The sequence below is a fragment of the Molothrus ater genome, chromosome W (assembly GCF_012460135.2).
Source record: "Molothrus ater isolate BHLD 08-10-18 breed brown headed cowbird chromosome W, BPBGC_Mater_1.1, whole genome shotgun sequence".
Lineage (NCBI taxonomy): Eukaryota > Metazoa > Chordata > Aves > Passeriformes > Icteridae > Molothrus > Molothrus ater.
In genome coordinates, this window is record NC_050510.2 from 9,394,543 (window position 1) to 9,420,233 (window position 25,691).

General features: G+C 45.0%; 2 protein-coding genes across 6 annotated transcripts in view; one reads left to right on the forward strand and one right to left on the reverse strand.

The window, feature by feature from the left end:
• Nucleotides 1-25,691, reverse strand: part of LOC118701491 (CBP80/20-dependent translation initiation factor-like) — a 442,809-nt gene that overhangs the window by 213,839 nt on the left and 203,279 nt on the right. The window lies entirely within an intron of this gene.
• LOC118701493 (uncharacterized) lies at nucleotides 1,471-7,077 on the forward strand. Its single transcript, XM_036406135.2, has 2 exons — nucleotides 1,471-1,869; nucleotides 5,213-7,077. Exon 2 carries the CDS (start codon nucleotides 5,259-5,261, stop codon nucleotides 6,549-6,551), a length of 1,293 nt encoding a protein of 430 aa, XP_036262028.1. The 5' UTR covers nucleotides 1,471-1,869; nucleotides 5,213-5,258; the 3' UTR covers nucleotides 6,552-7,077.

Sequence of the window (25,691 nt, forward strand, 5' to 3'; positions counted from 1 at the left end):
AGAACAGCCATCCGGGAACAGTTTCAACACCTCTGTTTCCCAGAAACCCGATCTACCCCCTCCAAGTTATGTTCTCCCTCTCCTAACCCTCTTTCCTCACCCCCAGCCCCGGCACAGGGCATTCTGAAGAAAGTTACACTCCCTAGCTTCCCTCAGAAGCTCCCTGTCTCCAACCCGGACAGTTCTGGCCAGACTCCCCGGGACCCTACCCTTTTCCCTGCTTCCCCAAGTTGTGAAACCCCGTCCCACAATCTTAGTGCATGCCTTTGTGCCCCCGATCCGCTTCAAGTAACTTCCCCAGACCATGATGGTGGATACCACATGGCAATGCGTGGTTCTTCTTCTTCCCACAATCCTTTTCGCTCTCCCAACAACCCATTCTGCTTGGAACACCCCGCCCCCGAAACCCGCCCTCTCCGTACCCTCCCCCCGGCCCCGGCCCCCCCTCCTGCTCCGGCTCCGCCCCCCTCCGCCCCCTCACGGCTTTGCCCGCCCGCCGCGGCCTCCCTCCGCCCCTCCCGCAGCCCGCCCTCCGGCTCCCAAGTCAGTGTAACCAGAGATGCTGAGCTCGGCAGCCAGAAGCCGGAAACATCACTGGTTCTTTCTGCAGCCCCTGTGTCATATATTTCAGATTTAAATGGGGGGATTCAGCCACATTATACCCCCCTTTCTGTTGATTCTGTCAAAGAACTTGCCAAAGCCCAAAAAGATTTTGGTAGATCAAGTGAATATTTTAGAGGACTCCTTAAAGCTACACTTTTTGCTAATATTTTAACCCCTGCTGATATCAAACACCTTTTTTCCTGCCTGTTATCCTCATCTGAATATCTTTTGTGGGATGCAGCATGGAAAAAAGGATTGAGAGAAATTTTACCAGCTCTGTGGGCTGATGAAGCTACTGTCCATGATGTTTATGGTAAATTGATATCTCTCGACCATCTCTGTGGACAGGGGGAATGGGAGGATGGAGCAAGTCAGGCAGAGGGCATTCCCAGAAAGGTTTTCAAAGAATGTGCTAGAGCAGCTGAGAAAGCTTTCTTTGGGCTCCGTCCTGGTGTTCCGCTTGAAAATTATTTGAAAATAACACAATCTTCATCTGAGTCCTTTTTGAGTTTTGTGGAAAGGTTGAGAAAAGCTGTTGAATTGCAAGTTCAGAACGAAGGAGCCAGGATGGAAATCCTCACCGAGATTGCTAAAGAAAATGCCAATGAGAAGTGTAAAGCTGCCATCCTGAGCTTGCCTCTCGATCCAACGCCAACGCTGCAAGCAATGCTTGAAGTGTGTGAGAGGAAAGTTACCATCACCCTTGCTGACCAGGACGAGAGACCAAAACCACAGAGAAGGGTTGCAGCGGTGGACGCCCCTGATCCACCATTCACCAGCCAGCTTCAGCGCGTCACAATGCCACAAGAGAGAACCTCCAACTCTAATCGACCTTGCCATCTTTGTGGGAAGTTAGGGCATTGGATGCCTGACTGCCCTCTGAAAAAGCAGTTTTTAGATTTTAAATACAATAAGCTTAAAGACCAGAAGTCCCCAAAGGACAACCTTTCAAAAAACTGAGTAAAGAGCGCTCCTTTCCCCAGCGCTATGACAAAAATAGGGTGGGCTCAATTCAAGTACAGGGGAGGGACAAGAAATCTAGTGCGAAAGATGTATTTGTGCCAAGTGAGGCACTGGCATTGAACAAAACAGAACATTCATTTGATTGGGACAATCCCAGACCAATTCTAACTACCGATTCTCCCCACAACCCTTACAGATTGGCGCTGACAGAGCCTCTCCATCTCAAGGACACTAACTGGCATTTCATATCTGTTAACCCTGAACAGCCAGGTACTTGGACACAGCTTTGCCAGAAACGTCACAGTAAGTATGTCGTCCTTGGGGACACAAAACACACACCCCAAGAAATTAATATTCCTCCGGGTCTCATATCATCAGACCCGAAACAATTTGTCATTTGGCTCCATTGTACTCACCCACCCGTGTACTTGCCCAAGGGCCAAATAATAGCCCAAGCCATCCCAGTGCCTGAGCCTCCATGGGACCAGGAGCAAGGAGACACTCTCAGAGATAAACTCCATCCCAATGTCTGCTGGACTCAGGTATTGGGAAAAGAAAAACCCAAGCTATCATGTGGGTTGCACCGTGGTGGTGAGTACAAATCTATACAAGGACTTTTAGATACCGGAGCAGATGTTACGATCATTCCATCTAAAGAGTGGCCGTCACACTGGGAATTGCAAAACGTAGCAGGACACGTGCAAGGTGTAGGGGGCATTCAATTGGCAAGACAGTCAAAAAACGTTGTTCAAATTGAAGGACCTAATGGCAAAGTAGCTTCCATTCGCCCATTTGTTTTAGACTACACAGAGCCCCTCTGGGGCAGAGATTTAATGGTTCAATGGGGAACCACAATTGACATCCCAGAAAACCCGCAGGTTTTTCGGGGAGCGGTCGCTGAAGTGCGCCATGCCCAAAAATTGATTTGGAAAACTGATACTCCAATACGGGTAGTTCAGTGGCCGCTCAACAAAACCAAATTAAAGGCGCTTGAAGAGCTTGTACAAGAGCAGTTAAAGAAAGGTCACATTGTGGAGACCACGTCGCCGTGGAATTCGCCTGTCTTTGTCATTAAAAAACCCAACAAAGACAAGTGGCGGCTTCTCCATGATCTCCGTCAAATCAACAACGTTATTGAGGACATGGGCTCCCTACAACCAGGGATGCCCTCACCAAGCATGCTTCCACAGAATTGGTCTTTAGCTGTAATTGACATCAAAGATTGTTTTTTTCAAATTCCCCTGCATCCTGACGATGCCCCGCGTTTTGCCTTTTCGGTTCCCACCATTAACCTGGAGGCCCCAATGAAGAGATACCACTGGAAAGTTCTCCCACAAGGTCTCAAAGTGAGTCCTGTGATTTGCCAGAGGTATGTCTCTTCCTTGTTGTCTCCAGTCCGTGAAGCTGCAGGAGATTCCATCATCCTGCACTACATGGATGACATCCTGGTGTGTGCCCCAAGTGATGACATGCTTACTCACACACTTGACCTGACAATCAATGCATTGGTTGCTGCAGGGTTCGAGCTCCAAGAAGAAAAGATTCAAAAGATGCCACCTTGGAAGTACCTGGGTCTTGAAATTGGAAAGCGGACCATTGTGCCGCAAAAATTAACTATCAAACATGACATCAAAACCTTAGCGGATCTCCATCAACTTTGTGGATCCTTAAACTGGGTGAGACCTTGGCTAGGCATTTCCACCGAAGACCTAGCCCCCCTTTTCAATTTGTTAAAAGGGGGAGATGACCTTAGTTCTCCTAGGACCCTCACCCAGGAAGCGAGAACCGCACTGGAGAAAGTTCAGGAAATAATGTCTACTAGACAGGCCCACAGGTGCCAGCAGGGTCTCCCCTTCAAATTTATCATCTTAGGCAAGTTGCCACACCTCCATGGGATGATTTTTCAGTGGGAAACTGTCCAGGCAAGGAAAGGTGACCAGGTCAAGAAAGATCCACTCTTAATTATAGAGTGGGTCTTTCTCAGTCACAACAGGTCAAAAAGGATGACAATGCCACAGGAGCTGATGGCAGAATTGATCCGGAAAGCAAGGATTCGGATCAGAGAATTGGCAGGGTGTGACTTTGACTGCATTTACATTTCCTTAAACCTGAAATCAGGCCATCTGTCTCAAGCAATGCTAGAGCAATTTTATCAAGAGAATGAAGCCTTGCAATTAGCGCTAGATAGCTACACAGGCCAAATTTCGATTCACCGACCGGCCCACAAAATTTTCAATTCAGATGTTCAGTTTTCATTATCACTGACAAGTATTCAGAGCAGGACACCTCTAAAAGCACTGACAGTTTTTACTGACGCGTCTGGTGCATCTCACAAGTCAGTGGTAACTTGGAAAGATCCCCAAACTCAACAGTGGGAAGCAGATATTGCCAAGGTGGAAGGATCACCCCAAATTGCTGAATTGGCCGCTGTAGTCAGAGCTTTTGAGAAGTTTCCCGAGCCTTTAAATGTAGTTACTGATTCAGCTTATGTTGCAGGTGTAGTGTCTAGGGCAGAGAATGCTGTGTTGCAAGAAGTTTCCAACATTCCTTTATATGAATTACTTTCCAAGTTAGTAAGAATTATCTCTTGCCGAGAACAACCCTTTTATGTGATGCATGTTAGGTCACACACAGACCTGCCGGGGTTCATTGCAGAAGGTAACCGCAGAGCTGATGCTCTTGCCGCAGCAGCCAAGATGGCCCCGCTTCCAGATGTATTCCAACAAGCAAAGATCAGTCATCAATTTTTTCATCAGAATGCACCTGCCTTAGTTCGGCAATTCCACCTGAAGCACAAACAAGCCCAAGCCATCGTAGCCACGTGCCCTTCTTGTCAAAATCAGTCACTACCCACCTTAAGTGCAGGAGCAAACCCTAGGGGCTTACAGAGCTGCGAAGTGTAGCAGACAGATGTAACCCACATCCCATCATTTGGCAAATTTAAATATGTCCACGTCTCCGTGGATACCTTTTCTGGTGCCATCTATGCTTCTGCCCACACAAGGGAGAAAGCCAGTGAGGTAAAGAAGCATTTCATGCAAGCTTTTTCCACATTAGGAATCCCTAAGGTCATCAAAACAGACAATGGCCCAGCGTACAAGTCCAAAGACCTTCGGAGCTTCCTGCAGCAATGGGGAATAGAACACAAAACAGGCATCCCCTATTCCCCGACAGGCCAAGCTGTGGTGGAGAGAGCCCATCAGAACCTAAAAAAGGTTCTTCACCGACAACGTGAAGTTATGAAAACGGAGACCCCTCAAATCCAGCTGTCCAAAGCGCTGTTCACACTGAATTTTTTGAACTGTACCTATGAAAACCTTAACCCACCTATTATAAGACATTTTAACGAGAACAGTCAGCACAAACTAAAAGTCCGTCCACCAGTCCTCATAAAGGACCCTGAAACTTGGAAAATAGAGGGGCCCCATGAGCTCGTAGTCTGGGGTAGGGGATATGCGTGCGTATCCACTCCCTCAGGCTTGAGATGGATCCCCTCCAGGTGGGTGAGACCGTACATTCCTAAGGTGTCAAAGGACAAAGCTACAACACAGGTAGCCAGTGCCTGCTGGAGGAGAAAGCGCCGTCAGACTCTTTAAAGTTAAATTGTTGTTGCCTGAACCTTATCCCTAACAATTTTTATTTTCAGTTTTAGTGTTTTCCTTTGATCTGAACTCAGCCCTGGTGTCATCAGAATGAGCCCCATCCTTCCGTTGCTTCTGTTGACAGCCGTCCATCCAAGTCAGATGTGGATTGTTCCGCAGCCTCAGGCAAATGTGTGGACCACCCTCGCCAGAGTCCTCAACCAAGACCACATTTGTCTGTCAGCTTCTTCTGTGTCTGACCCGATGTCCACTTGCCTTGTGGGGATCCCATCTAAATATGATGAATTTCCGCCAGCATTAGCTGCTCCCCTTCTTCCAGTATATAATCCGTTATCCCCTTGGACAAAATTAATTGATAGACAAGCAGTAGCAGAAAAAGAACCCCAAGAATTTGAACTCCTTGGTTCTGCCAAGGCATTCTATTGTGTTCAGTTCATGTTTACACCAAAAGATCAAGTAAACTTGTACCATGAAGTTAAACAGTTTAAAGTGAATTATACAGCAAAATTTTGGTGTAAGAAAATTTCCCAAGTAGGAATACCTTCTACCCCTGATAATAAGCCCCGTGCCCTCCCTAAAGGGTTTTTCCTCATTTGTGGTGACAGGGCATGGGCAGGCATCCCCTCTCGTCTAATCGGAGGTCCATGCACCATTGGAAAGCTGAGCCTGTTTACACCCAACAAAACCCAAATCATGGATTGGCGAACCAAAACCAGCGCTCGCAATTCGGCCCGCAAAAAGAGAGATTTAAGGAATCTGGACCCAAATTGCGATTCTGAAATTGTACATTGGTCCAAACCAAAAGGAGTTGCGATCACCGTGTTTTTGCCATGGGTATCTGCAGCTAAAGCTCTAGGTGAATTATCACAGCTAGAGTGTTGGGTTGCTAAACAGGCCAATATTACATCAGCTGCACTTTCAGACCTCCTGGCAGACGATGAAACAACAAGGCAAGCCACCCTACAAAATCGTGCTGCAATTGATTTTCTTCTCTTGCTACATAATCATCGTTGTGAGGAGTTTGAAGGTCTCTGTTGCATGAATCTGTCATCCAAAGCTGAAAATGTCCACAAAATCATTGGGAAGATGCAACAGATGGTCCAAGACATCAAGCAAGAAACAGCAGACTGGATGGACGGACTTTTTCAAGGATGGGGACTCTCGGGCTGGGTCAGATCCATATTGAAATCTGTATTTTTAGTTTTGTTTGTTCTTCTTGTTATTTTGATCAGTTTTGGGATCATCAAGAGCATTGTGACCAAACTGATATCGAAAGCTATTTCCCCTTTAGAGATCAATCAGGTGACTGTTCCTGCCTCTTCTGAGGAAGAGACAGAAACCTCTGCAGAATTTACAAAACAGCCTTGGTTTGCTGATGCTTGATATCACTCCGAGCTGAAATTTAATGTTTAGGTGCCTCTCCTTTTTTATTTAAACGAAAAGAGGGAGATGTTGTAGTGTGTTTTTATATTTTGTAATACTTTGAAGTAGTTTTGTTTTGTATTCCAATATTTTTCCCAAATGGTTTATCCCAGACTGTACTCCCCTCCCTTTATCTGTGTTATCCCTCTCCTGGGATGAGATCATTCCCTAAACCCCCACCCTGGCTCTCTGTCTATCACTCAGCATCCCAGCCCCCCATCCAGAAGTTTCGGTCCAAGTTGTCGAGTGATTTGCCAGAGGCCAGGGGTCAGCCCCCCAGGCCTAGTCCCATATGCTGTCCGATATGCCTGTCCCCCAGTATCTATCCCCCAGAGATACCTATTGGTCAGTAAATGTTATCTGCTTTTGGTTTCCTCCCCCCTTTAAATGTGAACTCCGGACATCCCCCGGGGCTCTCGGCAGGAGGCCCCCTGGGGTGCAGGAGTTCCTGCGGGACTCCTTAATAAAACCTTGGACTAACCCCTGCTGAGAGTCGGCCCCTTCTCTTCTACCGATGTCTCTGCTGTCTCTGCTGCGGCGAAGGCAACCAGCCTAAGTGCCCTCAATACCCTCGGGGCACAGAGAGTGTCTCCCTGCTGTCGGCCGTGTCGGGGCTGCCCTCCCCGGTGTCTGCCGACTCGGGACTGGCCCAGGGTTCCTGAGAGGCTCGCAGAGAGACTGAGACAGATGGGAACTCGGCACCAGCTGATAACTGCTCTGTCCATTGACTTTAATAATGAGAATGTTTATCGTGTTCCCACAGGCAAGCATGGGCCAAAAGGGTGGTTCTTTTGACATTTTAATTATAGGTGACACTCTCCATGGCCCAGAGGAAATCTTTGTTGTTCCAGAAGTACAGACAGTGCACCCAGGACAAGAAATCTCTGTCCAGCTCTGCTGCACGGACTTACCATTTTTACCTTTCACGGGGAACTCTGATTGCACAAGCCTTTCTACTCCCAAAGAATCACGGGGAAAACCTTCCTCTCAACCCTACAGCAATGTGGGCACGAGTTTTGGGTCCAAGTAAGCCTGCCATCGAGTGTGGTTTTACCTGCAGCGGAGAGAAGATCCACCGACCAGGGATGCTGGACACCAGTGCCGACGTGATCATCATGGCCCGCTCAGAATGGCCAGCACACTGGGAACTACAACCGGTAGCAGGCATGATTTCAGGGATTGGTGGAGCTACAGTATCCATGCGAAGCAAGAACAACATCCTCATTGGAGGGCCTGAAGGCAAGTTGGCAACCATCCGCCCATTCGTGGTAAGGGCCCCCATCACCCTTTGGGGCAGGGATGTTCTATCCCAATGGAAGGCTTCCCTACGTATTCCCAGTTGGGATTTCTAATCAAGGCCACTGAGGAGAGCGCACACTACCAGATACCCCTTGGCTCACCTGGAAATGCCAAGACCCGATCTAGATGGAACAGTGGCCCCTCTCTAAAGTCAAACTGCTCGCACTACAAGCCCTCATGGAAAAACAGCTTGCCAAAGGCCACATCATCGAGACTACCAGCCCTTGGAACTCTCCAGTCTTCATACTGCAAAAACCTGGAACAGACAGGTGGAGGCTCCTCCACGACTTTTGCAAAATCAATAAGGTCATTGAGGACATGGGCCCTCTCCAGCCTGGCCTGCCTTCACCATCGATGCTGCCTAGAGACTGGACACTTGCCATCATAGATATTAAAGACTTTCTTCAGCATTCCGCTGCACCCCCAAGACACTCCACAGTTTGCTTTCCCCGTTCCCTCTCTTAACAGAGAGGCTCCACTCAAAAGATATCATTGGTGTTATCTTCCTCAAGGAATGAAAACCAGCCCGACTAAATGCCAGTGGTACATTGCTCACATCCTGTCTCCCATTCAGCAGCTATTCCCAGATGCAATCATCTACCACTATATGGATGATATCCTGGTCTGTGCACCAGAAAAAACTTACTTAGACAAAGCAGTTAAAAATACCATCAAAACCATAGAAAAGGCAGGATTCGAGATCTGTGAGGACAAAATACAGTACACCAACTGATGGACTTATATCAGATTCCAGATCCGTGAAAGGACCATCATACCCCAGCAGCTTGCCATCCGAGACGACCCAAAAACCCTGAGAAACTTACATAGTCTGTGCGGATCCATCACCTGGGTACGTCCCCTGCTAGGAATTACAACAGAGGACCTCGCTCCCCTGTTCAACCTTCTTCGTGGTAACAGAGACCTGAACTCTCCATGCACTCTCACAACAGAAGCCTGAGATGCCATCACCAAGGTCCAAGAAGCTCTGTCTTCACGCCAAGCCCATTGCTTCGAGCCCAGCCTGCCTTTCCAGTTTGTCATTCTGGGAAAAGCACCCCAGTTCTATGGACTGATTTTCCAATGGGATACTCAACTTCGAGACCCTTTATTGATACTGGAACAGATCTTTACAAACAACCAACCTACAGAGACAATTACCACCTTCCAGGAAATCATGGCACATCTAATAATAAAAGCCAGTACTCGCCTCCGCTCTCTTGCAGGGTGTGAGTTCACATGCATATACTTGCCACTGACCACTGGGGACCTGGAGCATTTGCTCCAGACCAATGAAAATCTCCAGTTCACCCTAGATAGCTATACAGGCCAAATTTCCATCCATATCCCAAAACATAAACTTTTTAATCGTGATGCAGCCTTTAATCTGACCCTAAAATTAGCCCAAAGTAAAACACCTCTCAAAGCTCTAACCATTTTTACAGACGGCTCAGGGTCATCCCACAAGTCTGTAATGACCCAGAAGGACCCAAGACCTAAAAATGGGAATCTGACACCAAAATAATGGAGGGATCTCCAGAGATTGCAGAGTTAGCAGTTGTTGTCAGAGCCTTTGAGAAATTCAAAGACGAACCCTTTAATCTGGTCACAGATTCAGCGTATGTTGCTGGTATAGCTATGAGAGCAGAACATGCTCTTCTCAAAGAGGTTTCCAATCCAAAGTTACACCAATTTATTTCTATATTAACACACTTAATCTCCCACAGAAAGCAACCTTACCACATCATGCATGTGAGGTCACACACTGACCTCCCAGGTGTTATCACAGAAGGGAACAGGAAAGCGGACGCATTGGCCATGGCAATAGAGGCTGCTAATGTCCCTGACATCTTTGCCCAGGCAAAGTTGTCACACACATTTTTTCATCAAAATGTACCTGCCCTTTTCAGAATGTTCAAGCTCTCGAAAGATCAAGCAAAAGCTATCATGGCTACGTGTCCGAACTGCCAAAACTACCAGATACCATCTATGGGGACAGGAGTCAATCCCTGAGGTCTGAATAGCTGCCAGCTGTGGCAGACAGATGTAACTCACTTCCCACCTTTTGGAAGGTCAAAATATGTGCATGTATTGGTTGACACATTTTCTGGAGCAGTATTTGTATCAGCTCATCCAGGAGAAACTACACAACACAACATTAAGCACTTCTTCCTTGCCTTTGCTACCCTGGGAGTACCAAAGGAGATCAAAACAGATAATGGACCTGCCTATACCTTTCATAAATTAAAAGAGTTCCTCAGTGAGTGGAGAATAGAACACAAGAAAGGCATACCTGCAAATCCCACATGACAATCAATTGTAGAGAGGACACATCAAACCCTCAAAAGAGTCCTCAATCAGCAGCAAAGAGAAACAAAAATCATATCTCCAACTGAAAGACTTTGCAAAGCTCTCTACGTCATCAACTTCCTAAATTGTACAACATCAGAGCCTGACCCCCCAATACTTCGCCACTTCGCAAATACCACCCAAGCAAAGCTCACTGAGAAACCACGTGTGCTAATGAAGGACCCAGAAACACATCAAATTTCTGGGCCTTTCCAGTTGATTACTTGGGGTAGAGGGTATGCATGCGTTCTACTACCATCTGGCCCAAGACGGTACCCAGGAAAAAACATAAAACCATACCTAGGCACTGCAAACACTACTCCCACAAACAGTGACAAGAATTCCCTTGAGTCAAACACAAGACCTCCTTAAAACCAGACCAGTTCTGCCTGGAGATGAAGGCGTCGCCAAATGTCCACATACAGAAGAAAAGACCATCCCATCATGTGACAGCAGACAGAATAGAAAGCTGAACAACATTCTGCTGCATCAAGCCATAAGCCATAAGCCAGACACAGCCTGAAGACAAAGTGTTCTCTGAATTGCATATTACCCTATTTTACCCTAAAAAACCTTATTATTCCCCTTTCTCAACTCTTACCAAAAACTCCTAACCTTATACCCACTCCCCCATCCTTAGCTTATAGAAGAAAAAAAAAAAAAAGAAAAAAAGGGGGGGGAAGGAACGGAGGAAAGGAACAAGGGAGAAAACCCTAACCCTCCCCTCCCACCATAAAGATAACAAATTTTGCTTATATTCCCTATCAGAAGCCCCATTCCTGTCCAAAGATGAAAAATATCTCCGTTGGTGCTGTTCTCACTGCTGTCTGGATGTTCTTCACCATACCGTATGCCTTCAGCTGGATTAGCCCACAGCCTAGCCATAATGTTTGGGTAACCTTAGCAAAAATATTAAAACAGGATAACATGTGCTTGTCCATGGGAAGCCTTGATAACCCACTTTCTACATATCTGGTAGGGATTCCCTTCATAGCTGATGACTGGCCCATCTATAATTCAGAGCTCCTCCGCACCACAGGTAAGAGACCCAACATGGTAGATACTTGGGATGACTGGACAAAAATGTTGCCCAATTCTCTACAGGAACCCCAAGAATTGGACCTGTTGGGGTCCTCCAAAGCAACATACTGTGTCAAATTTTACTTTAGATGTCCGAAGAATAATTGGCCAGAAATTGACCAGACAAAAAACACATACCAAAAAGACATATCACCAATTAACAAAGCCTATAACTATCCCGATTGGTGTAATTACACCACTTGTGTGATCTCTGTATCCTCTCTCCACCTCAAAGTATTACCCAAATGAATGTTTCTCATCTGTGGTGACCAAGTATGGGCTGGGATCCCCTCATGGCTCCAGGGAGGTCACTGTACCCTTGGAAAACTTTCTACCCTCACTCCAAATATCACCTTGTTAGATAATTGGAAGAAAGAAAGCGAATTAAAACGCCACAAAAGATCCTACACGGAATGTGATGAAAATTGCGATACGAAATTATACGATTGGAACAAACAAAAAAAGATCACTGTCTCCCTACTCCTACCATGGGTAGCTGCAGTTAAAGCCCTTGGTGAAATAAATCACCTCAGGTGCTGGCTCAGTAAGCAAGCCAATGCTACATCTGCTGCCCTGAGCAATCTCTTAAAGGAAGAAGAAACCACAAGACATGCATCACTTCAAAATTGAGCAGCAATTGACTTCCTGCTGCTTGCCCATGGACACAGATGCCAAGACTTTGAAGGGATGTGCTGCTTCAATCTCTCTTCATGCTGAGAATCTATCCACGCAAACATCCAGAAACTGAAGGAACTTGTGAAGGACTTAAAGGTAGAAAACAACCCAGACTGGGTCAATGACCTTTTTGGTCAATGGGGATTAACAGGATGGGTTGCATCTTTGGTTAAGGGAATTCTGTGGATTTTCATTGTAATTGTCAATGTATTAGCTATGTTGTCATGCCTTTTCCATTGCTTTAAAAGAACTATTGGAAACGCCTTTTTACTAAATACAGAAAGTGGAATTGTAGTAGCCACAGGGCCTGCAAGGGCTCCCTGGCAGTCAGTTGCCTAAGATAAGAAATGCCTAGTCATGATGACTGGACCAAAGAAGCCCCTCTTCTGCCTTCGGACCCTTGTTATCTCTCTGTAAGACGATAGGTCATATTCACCTCGACCCTTACTATTGGACTGTTTCCCAAAACCCCTATACCCTATATAAACCCCTATTTCTGTGCTGATCAGCAGAAGAGCTGTCACTGTGACCCCTCGCAGAAGCTGCCAATGAAGACACCTCTGTGGAACCTCATACAGCCTTCTCCTCTCCCTGCGTCTACTGCAGCACTTAGCAAGAGAAGAGCTGAAATCACTAAAGAGCTGAATTCACCAAAGAGCTGATTTCAGTTAAGAGCTGAGCTGCTTGCTAAGGTTGCCTGCAGCTGGGAGCCTGCCTGAGGAACCTGGACAGGTTGTGCTTAGCTGGACTTTGCTATCCGGACACCTACAACAGCCAGGGTCGGAGAGTCCCCGAAAACCCCCGCCGTAATATCTATCTCATAGAAATCTGGGACTCTTGAAGTAACAGCTCATATAAAGATTCTATATACTCCAAGTGGAATTTCACATGAGTGGAGTAGAAGGGGCTGCCGGCTCATGTCTAGCCTCTCATCTACCAATACTCTCAAATTACAAGGAGGTAATCAGAAAGGAGGCAGGTTTTTTGCTGCTGTTGGTCCTTCTGTAACCACTGTTAGGTAGAAAACCCCAGAAACTCCTTCAGCCTCTGAAAACGACTGCCTTGCAAAAGAGATGGTCGTATTTGGCACCAACTTGCACCCTCCCTCCTTCTCCCCCACTTCTTCAATTCCAAGTATTGTGTTTGCTGGGAAATGCCCTGATGAAGGCAGGAATGATGCATCTGACTCCCATGTTCTCAGAAGGCTAATTTATTACTTTATAATACTGTATTATATTAATGAATACTATACTATACTAAAGAATATAGAAAAGATACTAAATGCTAAAAAGATAATAATGAAAACTCTTGACTCTTTCCAGAGTCTCGACACAGCTTGGCCCTGATTGGCCAAAGAGTCAAAACAATTCACACCAGAATCCAATGAAACAATCACCTGTGGGTAAACAATTTCTAAACACATTCCAGATGAGCAAAACACAGGAGAAGCAAATGAGATAAGAATTGTTTTCCTTTTCTCTGAGGCATCTCAGCTTCCCAGGAGAAAAATCCTGGGCAAAGGGATTTTTTCAGAGAATATGAATGCTGCATCCAAGAGCAACTGTTGCCAGGGGTGTCTGAAATTATGGGTGTTTCACAAAGACTTGAGGGGCTATGAGAGCTCCGTGTCCATTGCTTCATCCCCATGGTCTTCATGTCTAACACAGCCTGACTTTCAGATCTGAAACCTCACCCCACAACGTGACTTTCTTCACTCATACCCACTAATTCAGCCTCTTCCAGAGATGTTCCCCATGCAGCAGAAACACTCCCAGCCTGTGATGGTCAAGCAGGTGAAGATGCCTGAATAAGAAATAGCAACACTGAAACCCTGAGAGTGAACAAAATGTTAAGAAAAGCAACTGGACTGATGGAAAAAAGCAATGCTAGGATGATGAGAGAAAGAAAAGATTAGGCCATGTTGCAGGATCAGTCTGCAGGAGCTTTATCTCAAGAACATTTTATGCCCTCAAGAAACATCTCTACCCTTGCTTATCTTAAACAAATATTTTCAGAAGGCCTGAACTGAATGAACAGGTTATTAGGCCTTCAGTAGGTGCTTGGAGTTTTGCTTGATTTTATTGCACAGAAAGTTCAGTGTGGGTTTTATTTTCTGGCGAGGCGGGAAGGGTGAGGTGGGGTCAGGTTCATGGCAGCCCAGAAGACACCCCATCTACCTGTGCAAAGGCAACAACAGAAATACCAAGGATAGAGGGAACATAAAAAGAAATTATCTGCAGAAACCAACCCATTGACTTGCAACACCCTGCAATAAGGCTTTCATCTGCCTATAGGATGGATTATCCATGGCAGGAAAATCCCGGATAGCACAGAGCAGCTGATATATTTAACTTTTATTTGTCAGTTCCACACTTGTGGTGTCTGTGGGGTTGAATGTGCCAATACTCATTACAACCATCTCAGCCAGTCCATTGGACATGAAAAACATGGCAAAGGCACCAATATCTCCCCACTGGCAGCATCCCCATCACCTCTACCCACCCAAGGCCTCCATTGCAAGGGGTTTTAACTAGATGATCTTTAAGGTCCCTTCCAACCCAAACCATTCTATGATTTGTCAACACACAAGTCTTGTAAGCACTTCCAGCAGAGCCATCTCCTTGGAGGCCACTTGCTACTGCTTTTTCCCCTTCCAGGAACTCCCACACCACTGGCCTGCCATCTACTCTCCTCTCTTACACAGGGGGAATTTTTTACTTCTTGAAAGGAGAGAGCAGAGGCACAAACCAAAGCCTTGACTTGCTTTGGAGACCATTGCAGAATACCAAACAATGTCAGGAAGCCACCTGGAAATTATTTCCTCTCCATTAAAATGTAAGTGATAAATCTCTTTCTTCAAATTGCAAGCTACTCATTTTTCCTGGAAGGTGCTTATAATAAGAGTAGCTTCTGAATAAGGAATCAGTCGGTGCTCAACATCAATGGAGTAAAAAGTGCAACAATTTTACAATACTCCTCACCCAAGATAAAAGGGGTAAATCCTTACAGCACTTCATGGTTGTGGCTCTCTCATCACTTCCCACCCACAACGCAGCACACATGGATCCTGGAAACCTCCAATGATGCTTTCCTCAACCTCAGTCATTGGAGCCAAGTTTAAATTAAACTATAGGATTGGCAAAAAGGACTTCGTTTCCAACCACCCAGGAGTTGGAAAAGGAGCAAAGCTCCTCTGGCTTTTCCACCACTAATCTGACAAGTCCCATGGCAGAGGAGGGATGGTCTGTGGCACCTTGACAGAAGGATGTGCTTGCCTGATGAATCATGGCATGGTGCAACATGCCTCAAAGAGGAGGCATAGAAACTGTTTCTTGGGAGATGTCCCGGTTTGGATAATTCTCCAATTAACTGCATCTTTGGAGAGCACACCATAAATCATACATCACCAGAAAAGGCTGAATGCATAGCTACAGCATTGTGGCAGGATGTTCTCCTCTGCCACAGAAGAGCTTATCTGTTCTGTCTATCAGCTGGTGTAACAACTCAGGGCATCTCCTCCCTCACATGAATCTGCTAATTGGTGAGATAACCCAAGCTGGACATCTGTCATGTAGTGAGTTATCTCTGGCACCATGGAGGTGGCATTCCCAGCTGACAATAAACATCTTCCCTTGAGAGCAGATTGGAGGGAGATAAGCCTTGAATTTCTGACAGACATTTCACTTTACAAACTAAAAGCTACACAAACTTTTACAAAGCAGAAATCTTATGTACATTCATGTGAAATGTGTGGGGATCTCTCCTCAAGGTTTGGGACACTGGCCCTTGAGTAACTCTCCCAGGAGTTGAATGTAAGGAATCTGTGTACCCCATCATCAATTCAGTGGTAAGTTACATTGACTCCTAATCTATACTATTTCTTTGCTAGCTCTAATATAGGTACCTTTATGTCGTGCACTGTTTTTATGTAATCTACTAGTAGTTCTTTTTGTTTTAACCTGTGTAGTCAGTAACTCTGTTTAAGGCCTTTTGTCTGTTAACCTCCTGTCTATGCAATAAATAACTCATTTTATAATAGACCTGATTTGCCATTTTTAAGAACTTGCGAGCCAGGGTGATTTAGGTGTGGGTCATCTGAATTTAAGCTGCTGCCAAAAATCTGAACCTAAGTCAGGGCTTGTCTAACACTCGATCCAGAACAAGCATGCATGCCTTGGTGATGAGCACCTTGGAGGAGACTTTTTACAAAAAGGGTGGGAGCACAGAGAAGAGATGGCTGTGATGATGATCAGTACTGACACAGCTAAAAACCACTCTTTAGTTATAATTAAAAACACTGGCACTACTCTCTATAGGGCTCTACCCTCCCACAATGCCCCAAAGATGCAACCTCCTGGATTCCCACTTGCTGAGTGTTAATACTGGTCTATACATCCCCTCTTATTAAACTGTGGGTGTTTTAATGAATTAAAGACTCTACATATGCAGTCCCAGACCTGAAGAAGTATCATTTAGACCCTTATCTTTCCACCACCTCTTCTTGGCATTTGCTATTGGCTCCTAGAAGAGAGCGGACAACCAGGTAGAGGGAAGATAGCATTTAAAATGGCATTAAATACTTGGTGGCAGCTAAGCTGTACCACCTCATCCCTCTGCAGACAGCTCTGGGATGACACAAAAGACACACAGAATGGCAGAACAACTCAGCATGAAATTCCCTGTGTGGGTTGAAGAATGCAAATGCAATTAAAGTATTAGGATGATTAGGCAAAGTATCCCAAGTGAAACATAACATGAACCTTTCTCAATGCTTTCTGCTGATTACTGACAGTGAGTTTTTTGGGATCAATTTTGAACTCTTGACCCCTAAACTCCTGAATTATACATAATTCAGAGATAACAAAACTTTAAAATCTAGGACAAAGTTTCCTAAGAGGAACTGCCTCTGCAAACACATACCTGCATATCAGTGCAACAAGGACTTGAAGGAAGACAAGCCCAACCAGTACCACCAAGCTCCAGCTAACCCACCAAGATGGGGACAGGATGGAAATGCCGCTGCATTGAAACAGGGTGCTACAGATATACTAACATGGATGCATGGTGCCATAGGAAGACTATAAATAATAGACAAAAGAAATCCCCTTTTTTTACAAGAATCTGCAAATCCAAAATCAGCTACAAGTTGACTAAGGAAATGGAGTTTTTTCCCATGTTATAGCAAAATGGGAACAATACTTTGTGAGTGGAAATAATTCTAATTGTTTTAATTGATGTTATTTTGGTGTTGTATAGGTTTATTTTTTATTTGTATGTATTTCCTCTACCCTGGTCAGGCTTAAAACCGAACCTTGCTGTCAGCAATAAAGCATCCCATTCATAAATAAATATATTTATCCAGTAAATATAGATATAACCACACCATTGCTGTGAGTCGTTTAATGCAGAATATTTAAAGAATCATTAAAATAAATAGTGTTGATGACCTGGTTTTGCTTTTCCCTGGAAAAGAGAGCCTTTTTCAGCTAATATTTGGTATAAATACCACCCACATTACTTGTGATCAGTAGGCACCACGCCTGCTATTTGGTTTGTGGTCCATCCAAGTAGCCGAAGCTCATCCTGAGAAAGGACTGCACTGCTCTGAAAAGCTTTTCCTACATTTTCCTTGTCTTGTGCTAGTTTGAGGGTGAGGGAGGGATTGCTTTAGCTGGGACTTAGTGTTATGAGGTTTCTATGGGAATATTTGTAACTTGAGCTATTTCAGTCCCTCTGGGACCTCACATTTCTTTAAAGTATACTTTTCCTTTGCATTTTTCACATTACCAAGTCTGGTTTTTTCCATCTCTTGTCCTACCACCCCCCATTTGTCCACCTCAATGTGCCATTTGACCATGCCTTTACAGCCAAGATGCAGTGGGCAGGGGTTAAATGGCAGAAGGACCCTTCATTCACCATCCACCCTCAACAACTCCCCATTGTGCCATTGTGGTAGACAGTGCCACAAGAAAGAGACATGCAGGCACAATAGGGACGGCCCCAATAATTTTTAAGGTGACCTATAAACAGACTCCATAGGACATCAGGGAGTTTGGAACCAGAGCTCAGGTCATACTCTAAGCTGGAGGGCCTTTTGAACCTTTGTGCAATCCCCAGAATTGGTACAGTTTCCTCTAGCTGAGCATGCTCACCTCAAATCTCAGTCTTGCTCTCAGCAGATGGTAAAGGGCTGTATCCAAGTAGATTTTCATGTCATCCTTATTATTAACAAAAGATTGCCCATTTTCCATGTGCATTTGTGCAATCCCCTAGAACCAACACCCCACAAATCTCCTCTTGGGTGAACCTGGGTTTCAGCCTGTAGGAGCTCCAGCTCATGCAAGCTCCCAGGAGCTGGAACAGTCCAACAGCAATGAAACCCCTTATTTGCAGAGCGATAACTTCACAATCTTACAAACAAGAGGCGGCTTCTCTCTTCTTTCAACATGAATAGATCCAGAGGTACTAGGAGAATGTTCTCACCAAGGATGGGTAAGAAGAGAGTGTGTGTAGCTGCTTTACAGCAGTCTCCAGATGTGACACTTGGAAACGTATCTCTACCAAAAAAAAATCCTGAAAAAGTATATTTTTTATCCAAATTTACTAGAGGACATGCAGCAAGAAGGATGTATCCACTCTCCTGTGTCTTGCAAAGGCTGAACCTCAGCCATGACAACTCCAAAGACACTGGCAGCATTTGAACATCAGCTTTCCTGCCAGAGAAACCATGAGTTACATCTGCTTTTTGTGTTGGTTTTGCATGGCCTGGTTTTTGGTAGTGGGGGGGGGGCGCACAGAGGTGATTTCTGTGAGAAGCTGCTAGAAGCTTCCACCATTTCCAGCAGAGCCAATCTCTGGTGGCTCTGAAGATGGACATGCCGCTGGCCAAAATTGAGCTAATTAGAGTTGATGGTAATGCCTCAGTGATAACATATCAAAAAAGAAAGCAAAAGAGAAAGGTGATGGTGCAATTTTAATTCCATCTAGAGAAGAGGAGGAGGTGAGAACATGTGAGGGAAAAGAACATGGAGACACAAAGGTGAGTGAAGAAGGAGGGGGAGGAGGTGCTCGAGGGGGAGGAGGTGCTCCAGGTGTTAAAGCTGAGATTCCTCTGCAGTAAAAATGTGGGTGTTAAAGTGGTAGGTGCTGCTGCCTATCTCTTGTCCCCAGCAAGCCTCTCCTGTTGAAAAGCAGGCTGAGTTAACATTCAGGCAATGCGGTCAAACCTCCACTCAGCACTCACTGCAGCTGGCTCAGCGATAGAGGCAAGAAAGGCTCTTTTGCAAGGTTTTATTCTAGAAGAGTAACACTGTTGCTGAAGGACAAACCTAGGGAAAAGAGGAAGAACCACGTGGAGCAGGCAGCTTATAAAGGGGAAGGGGTGGGGGGCGGAGGTAAAGGGTGGGCAGAGGGGCCTGGTCTCCAGGGGTAGGGGGGTGGCCACCAGGGGTACCAAGCCAGTGACAGGGGAAGGAGAAACCAGAGGAAGTTGTGACACCAAGTCCATGGGGGAGACTGTTTTTCCCTTTGGGAGGGATGACTCTATAGTAAGTAGTTAATGTTTCCAGGGCTGAGGGCTTGGGGATTGACCAAGGGGGGAGAGTTCATGGGATGCTACACTGCAGGCCATGGTGATGACCATGGTGAATCAGGCTGTCACCCTGCAGCCCAGAGAGGCCCACAGGGGATGCAGAGATCCACCTGCAGCCTGTGGGGGAGGTGCTCATGCTGGAGCTGGTGGATGCCTGAAGGTGGCTATGATCTGGTAGGACACCCGGTGGAGGGAGGGAGCCCCTGCTTCCAAGCTGGAGCAGCCTGTCCTTGGAGGACTGCACCCCGTGGAAGAGTGACCCACACCACAGCAGTTTTGGGAGGACTGCTGCTCGTGAGATTGGAGCCACGCTGGAAAAGTTAATGGAGAACTGTCTTCTGTGGGAAGGGACCCCACAGTCTCACAGAGGAACAACTTCTCTCCCTGTGCAGCAGAAGAAAACCTTGGGCGATTAACTGACCAAAATCCCCAACCCCATCTCCCTGCTCTTTCGGTGGGAAGGAGGGAAGGGCTGGGGGAAGAAAAGGTGTTTTTAAGGGCTTATTTTACTTTTCATTTTCCTGCTCTCATTTTTTTTAGTAATAAATTCACTTAATATCTCTAAGTCAAGCCTGTTTTGCCCTTGGAGTGTTTTCTCCTGGTCCTTATCTCAACTCATGAACCCTTCATTTAAATTTTTCTCTCTTCTGTCCAGATGTAGCAGGAGAGGGTGAGTGAGCAGCTTTTGTGGGTGCTTGGCATTTGACCAGTGTCAAACCACTACACTTTTGTTATGACTGCCAAGAGCTGGGTGAAGCCCCTTCAATTAATTTTACATTGGACAAGAGAATGCATGCTTTAACACACTCCATGCTCACCTGGGTAGCTCTCCTCTGGGTCTATCTATGGCCTTAAGTACCTTCCCAAAAGCAGCTTTAGACATCCTCACTGGCATATTGCTCTTTGCCAACTGTATATTGCTACAGTTTTGTGTGAGATGCTAAAGGCATATGGGGTCCTTCATTCTGCCTGCATCTCTACTGGGATTGGAGATAATTCAACGAGCCATGATGGCTCAAGCCTGCCCTTCTCAAAACTAAGTCATCAGATGCCTGTGACTCTGCTTGGCAGCCCCAGCCTTTCTCTCCTTATCACTGCCAAAAATTTTTCAGTTGACATCCATGGCCTTTTACCGGCAAGAATGCAATGTGAGGAGCAGAACCATCTCATCTGCTCCTCTATCCTGGATACAGCGACAAGGGCTGGAGTTTTCAGCGCTGTTTACTCCATATCATATTACATCATAGCCATGAGTGCGGTGGGGCGTGGCCTGGGGTGGTGTGGCAGTTTCCGGCAGAGTACACTGACATCGGAAATGGAACCTTTTGTTTAGCTGTGTAGGAGTGTAGCTGTGCCCCTCATAAAACAGGGAACGGAAATGCAGGGGATCTTCTTTGCTCTTTCTGTCTCTTGAGGGAATCACCCTGAGCAAGTCCTTGAGTCACAGCCCGGAAAGCTGTATTTCACAAACTGGTGCTGTTGTTTAAGATCGTCATACCCTGGGAAGCTGCATTTCTTTCGCAATCCTGAACTGTGGGCTCTGAGACAGACAGACTGTGGCACCACTGCCTCTGCTTGGGACTGCTTGCCGTCTTCACCAGCTGCCAGGGGATTGTTTTCAGCTTTCGCTGGCCACTACCACACGGGGACCCATGCCGGTATCTCGGCAGAGTGATTCCTTTCAGATGAACTAGCTGTTATAAATAACTATGTAGTTATTGTCTTTTGCCATTATTAGCTTTTGTAAATTATTTTGATATAGTACAGTTTGTAATCTCTTTTGATATAGTATAATTTGTCAGCCTTTTATGGTTAATATCCAAATCCTCAATAGTGTGAAATATATATATTATAGTTTAGGCTTTTGCAAAATATTAAAATAGAGGCTATGTACTGTGTATTATAACATTAACTTTTGCAAAAGTAATTGTAGTTGTGAAATAATAACTAATGCCTTTATTTTTGTGACTAACTGACAGTAGTGAAATAGTTAATGTTGATTGAAAGCACTTGTAAAAATAGCTAGAATGTCTGTATGATAAGATAACATTGAAAAGAACCAGACAAATAGCGCCAAAAGAGCAAGGAGGAATGTACCACTCACCCGTTGGCTATCAATAACTGTCAAACCACAGACCACGGGGGCCTCGTGAGGAAATAAAATACAAGACTCTCAAAATCACATCTGCATTGTGGCATGTACTCTAAGAAAATGAGGTCAGGGGTCGAACTAAGATAAAGAATTCCCGAAACACAGAAACTCAAAGGAATGTTTGAATATGTATAATCTTCATTAATATCCATTTGACCAATGCAATGAGAAAGTATTTAAGAAGAGTTGTTATAGTTAACTGTGTGCTTCTGACAGTTTGCCAGGCACTCCAGTGCTGGATACTGTCCCTTTTATCGCTTATTAAACTTTTAAAAGCTTTAAAGAGTGAGTCTTGTTTCTCACATAGCCTTCCAGGTTTTGTTTTGCCCCTGTTCCCCATTGGTTTTATCTTTCCAGAAAAGGGCATAAGCTGAGGAGGTTTGTTTGCCACAGTATTTTGTTCTCCCGGGCCACGAGGAAATGACTGGGAATGGCAGCCATCTTGTCTTTGTTCTGGGGGACTATGTAACACCTTGCTTTTGTTGGTTAAACCATTCCTTCTTTTGTACAATTTCCTTTTTATTGCTGTGTTTATTGCTATTTTATTTTAGTAAAATTTTGTCTTCAACGTTTTTTAACATCTCATTGTTTCGTTTTTGTTTTCTCCCCCCACTCTTATGGGGGATGGGAGGGAGAAGGGGCTCATGCAGTCTTAACCTTTTCCTCACTGTGAAACCATTAGATGCCTATGACTCTCTGCTTGGCAGCCTCAGCCATTCTCTCCTTATCACTGCCTAAAATTATTCATTTGACATCCATGGCCTTTCACCATCAAAAATGCAGTGCGAGGAGCAGAACTGTCTCCTCTGCTCCACTGACAAACCTAAGCAACAAAAGCAAGTCTCTTCCTTTAAAAAATCAAATAAATAAAAAAAATTCACATCAGCTAAGAAAATTGGGAGGTTAATGTAAATTCCATGGGTTTGAGGGGGAAATGGAGCTTCATTCAAAGACTCAATGGCTAACCATGCTTCCTTCATCTGGCAACTGCCTGCTCCCCCAGCAGAGTTACTGAGGAAGTAAGATGAGCACTGTATTTGTTCCAGCTGCAGATTTCCCCTAACCCCTGGTAGTGTTGTTTTCAAAAAACACAAATCTTGTTTTCTGATGGTGGCTTTTCATTTTTGTGCTTGCCACAGCTACAGTCATTAGCTGTCATTCATAGATAAAAATAAAGAAAAAACCCCATTGCCAATCTAAGAATCCAGGCAGGATGAGCAAAAGGGGGATTAAAAGAAGGCTTTCAGGAAGTAGCTTGGAACAGGAAAGAAGAAGATAAAGCCATTATAAAACCTTGAGCTAATACAGGAGTCTTTTTTTTTTTTCCTTAATGTAGGCACAATCCTATGAAGATTTATTAGTCAGGTTATATAATCTGCTCTCCTTCCTCTTCTGATGATAAAATCAAGGCTATTTTCCTCCACTAAGCTGTTCCATTCTCTCAAGAAGCAAAAGCTATATATTTTTTCTAAGACTCTGTGGTATACACAAGGCTATGGATGAGCCTGATGCCTTCAGAACAGCAAAATACGAAATACAGAAATTGAGGCACCCATTTAGAGACTACACTGTTAGGATAGTCCCCATGAAGCAAGCACAGTCCTAGGTCTGTGGTATCTGAAGCTGAATAACTTGATGGAGTTGGAATATGCAGCCCTATCCCCTTCCATCATCCCAGACCTGCTATAGTATCCACTGTCTCTCAGAACTTCAGTCCAGTAAAGCATTTACTTTATGCAAATCTGCTCCTAAGTCTGCTATTTGCCTTGGCCCTCAGGCAGCCAAGCACTTAGGCACATACTTAAAGTTAAGCAGAAGAGTAATAATATTGAAGTCAGGGAGACTTAATTTTAAGCACATATTTCAAGGATTTCCTGGATAAGGCCCTTAACCCTGGTGTGCAGCGTTTAACTGGGATTATGGATATTCTCAGTTCCGTCGAAGAAAGAACAGAGATAATTTCTCCCAGGCCAAGCCTGGGAAACGTAGAGAAAAGAATTAAAACAATTATTATCTCTCTTTCTGCACATGTTGTTTGTAGATATGATTTTCCAGAGTGTGCTATTCTTAGTTCACCAATAGTGTGAGAGGTTTTTACTCTAAGACCAATCAAGTCCTAGCTTAGCAAGTCGGGTTTTAAAAGATGCGCGATTCTCCATTAAACATCTTCTTTTCACCTTCTGAAGACTGGAGTAATTTGTTCCCGTTCCTGACTCAACAACGACATGGGATGATTCCAGCTGATTAACTTCCCCCTTTCCTTGGCCTCTTTCCATCTAACCAGGCAACAAATGGTTTCTGTTTTGTCACTGAAAGGAATGAGAAGGAGGTGTCTTTACAAACAAACTTCGGGCCTGATGGTAGATAAGGCCAGATACAGAGGTGAAAGAAGCAATGGGAGGAACCATAAATTCCATAGAAATTCCACTAATTGACACAGACTTTTACTCACTCAAGACTGTGCTACATCTCTGGATTTAGAGAAAAAGAACAGAGACACAAGGAAAAAGAAAAATGGGGGGGGGGGAAGCATTAGAAAGGGGTCTTAGGTACTAGACATTTCAGAGAGTCTGTACCTCTCAAGTACCTCAGCCAATGGGGAAAGAGAGAGGGAAATGTGGCCAGGAGATTAGGATAAAATTTTTGAGAGACTTCAGGGGAAATGCCCCATGGGCCTCTCCCTTTATTTGAATAAAGTTAAAGGACTCCTCTGTCTCCTTTTTGGCCACAAAGCTCTAGTGTTTGTGGATTAATTTTCTTGACACCACCAGGTTAAAGGCTTGGCTTTAAAGAAACCTTGTCTAGCCTCCAGGCAAAGCATGCCTTTATACCTGCCTGTGAAATACCTTCCAGAAATCCCCACCCAAAGCCTCTGGAAAGGAAATAACAAAAATTCTTGATGGTTTCCATGGGGAAAATTATCCTAACCAGTGAGATGAAGTGTATGTAAGATGAGGTTGATGACTGTTCCTACTCTACACAGCTCCCAAACCAGAGACTCCTTAAAGGTGCAGCAGAAACCCCCAGCTACCATAGTCCTCATGTCCCAGGGCAGGAGCTTCCTTGAACCTGGCCCCTGGATGTGGGTCTTTGCATGTGTTAAGATCTGAAAAGCCTTTTGGTGGACACCCAGGCAAAGAAGAGAAATGTGTCAACACAAAATACATGAAACCACCCTGTAGCAAAGTTCAGCACCCAATGGGGAATTTTCAAAGAGGCCACACAGCTTCTAAAGGTCTGGACGTCACCTGCATGACTTGTTTTTTGGCCTTCCATGCTCTTTCATATGAGCTTTTAAACTTTTTTTCAATTGCATCCACCCATGCTAGGACTTCTGTGGCTGTGGGCACGTGAACAGGTCTGCAGTGAAAGCCTTGGCACAGAGGCAACCACTCCAAACAGGCATCACAGGCAAGACTTAAAAGATAGAGACAAAACAGATGGGCAGAAGATTAGAGACCTGGACACAGAAAATTAAGATTTGTTGTTGGTTTATCTAGAAATAGGATTGCTTTTATCAAAGAGCAGAAACTTGCCCAGACTTGACAGTGGACTCATGGAACATCACCAAGCCCCATTCCCATCCCTTACCCAGCCCCATCCTGTGGGATTCATATTCTCTGAACCTGAGAGAAGCAGTGAGAGAAGAAGAGAAGAGAATGATCAAACCAATTCTTATCTCATTTGCTGTGCCTGTGTTGTGCCAAAGTAGAATGCAGTATGGAGATTGTTTACCCAAAGGGATGGTGTTTTGTTTCCTTGGCCTATCAGGGCCAAGCGTGCATCCAGATTGTCAGTCAGTAGACAGTCACAAGATTTTGTTGAGTTGAGTGCTTGTGCAGTTTCAGTTTAGATGTAGTGTAATATAGTATAGAATAATATAGTATAATAAAGTAATTAATTAGCCTTCTAATATCAATGGAGTCAGATGCATCATTCTTCCCAGACGCTGAGCAAA

Bases quoted from the DNA above. Each gene is read 5' to 3' on its own strand.
- LOC118701493 (XM_036406135.2), top strand. From the start codon at position 5,259: ATGAGCCCCATCCTTCCGTTGCTTCTGTTGACAGCCGTCCATCCAAGT.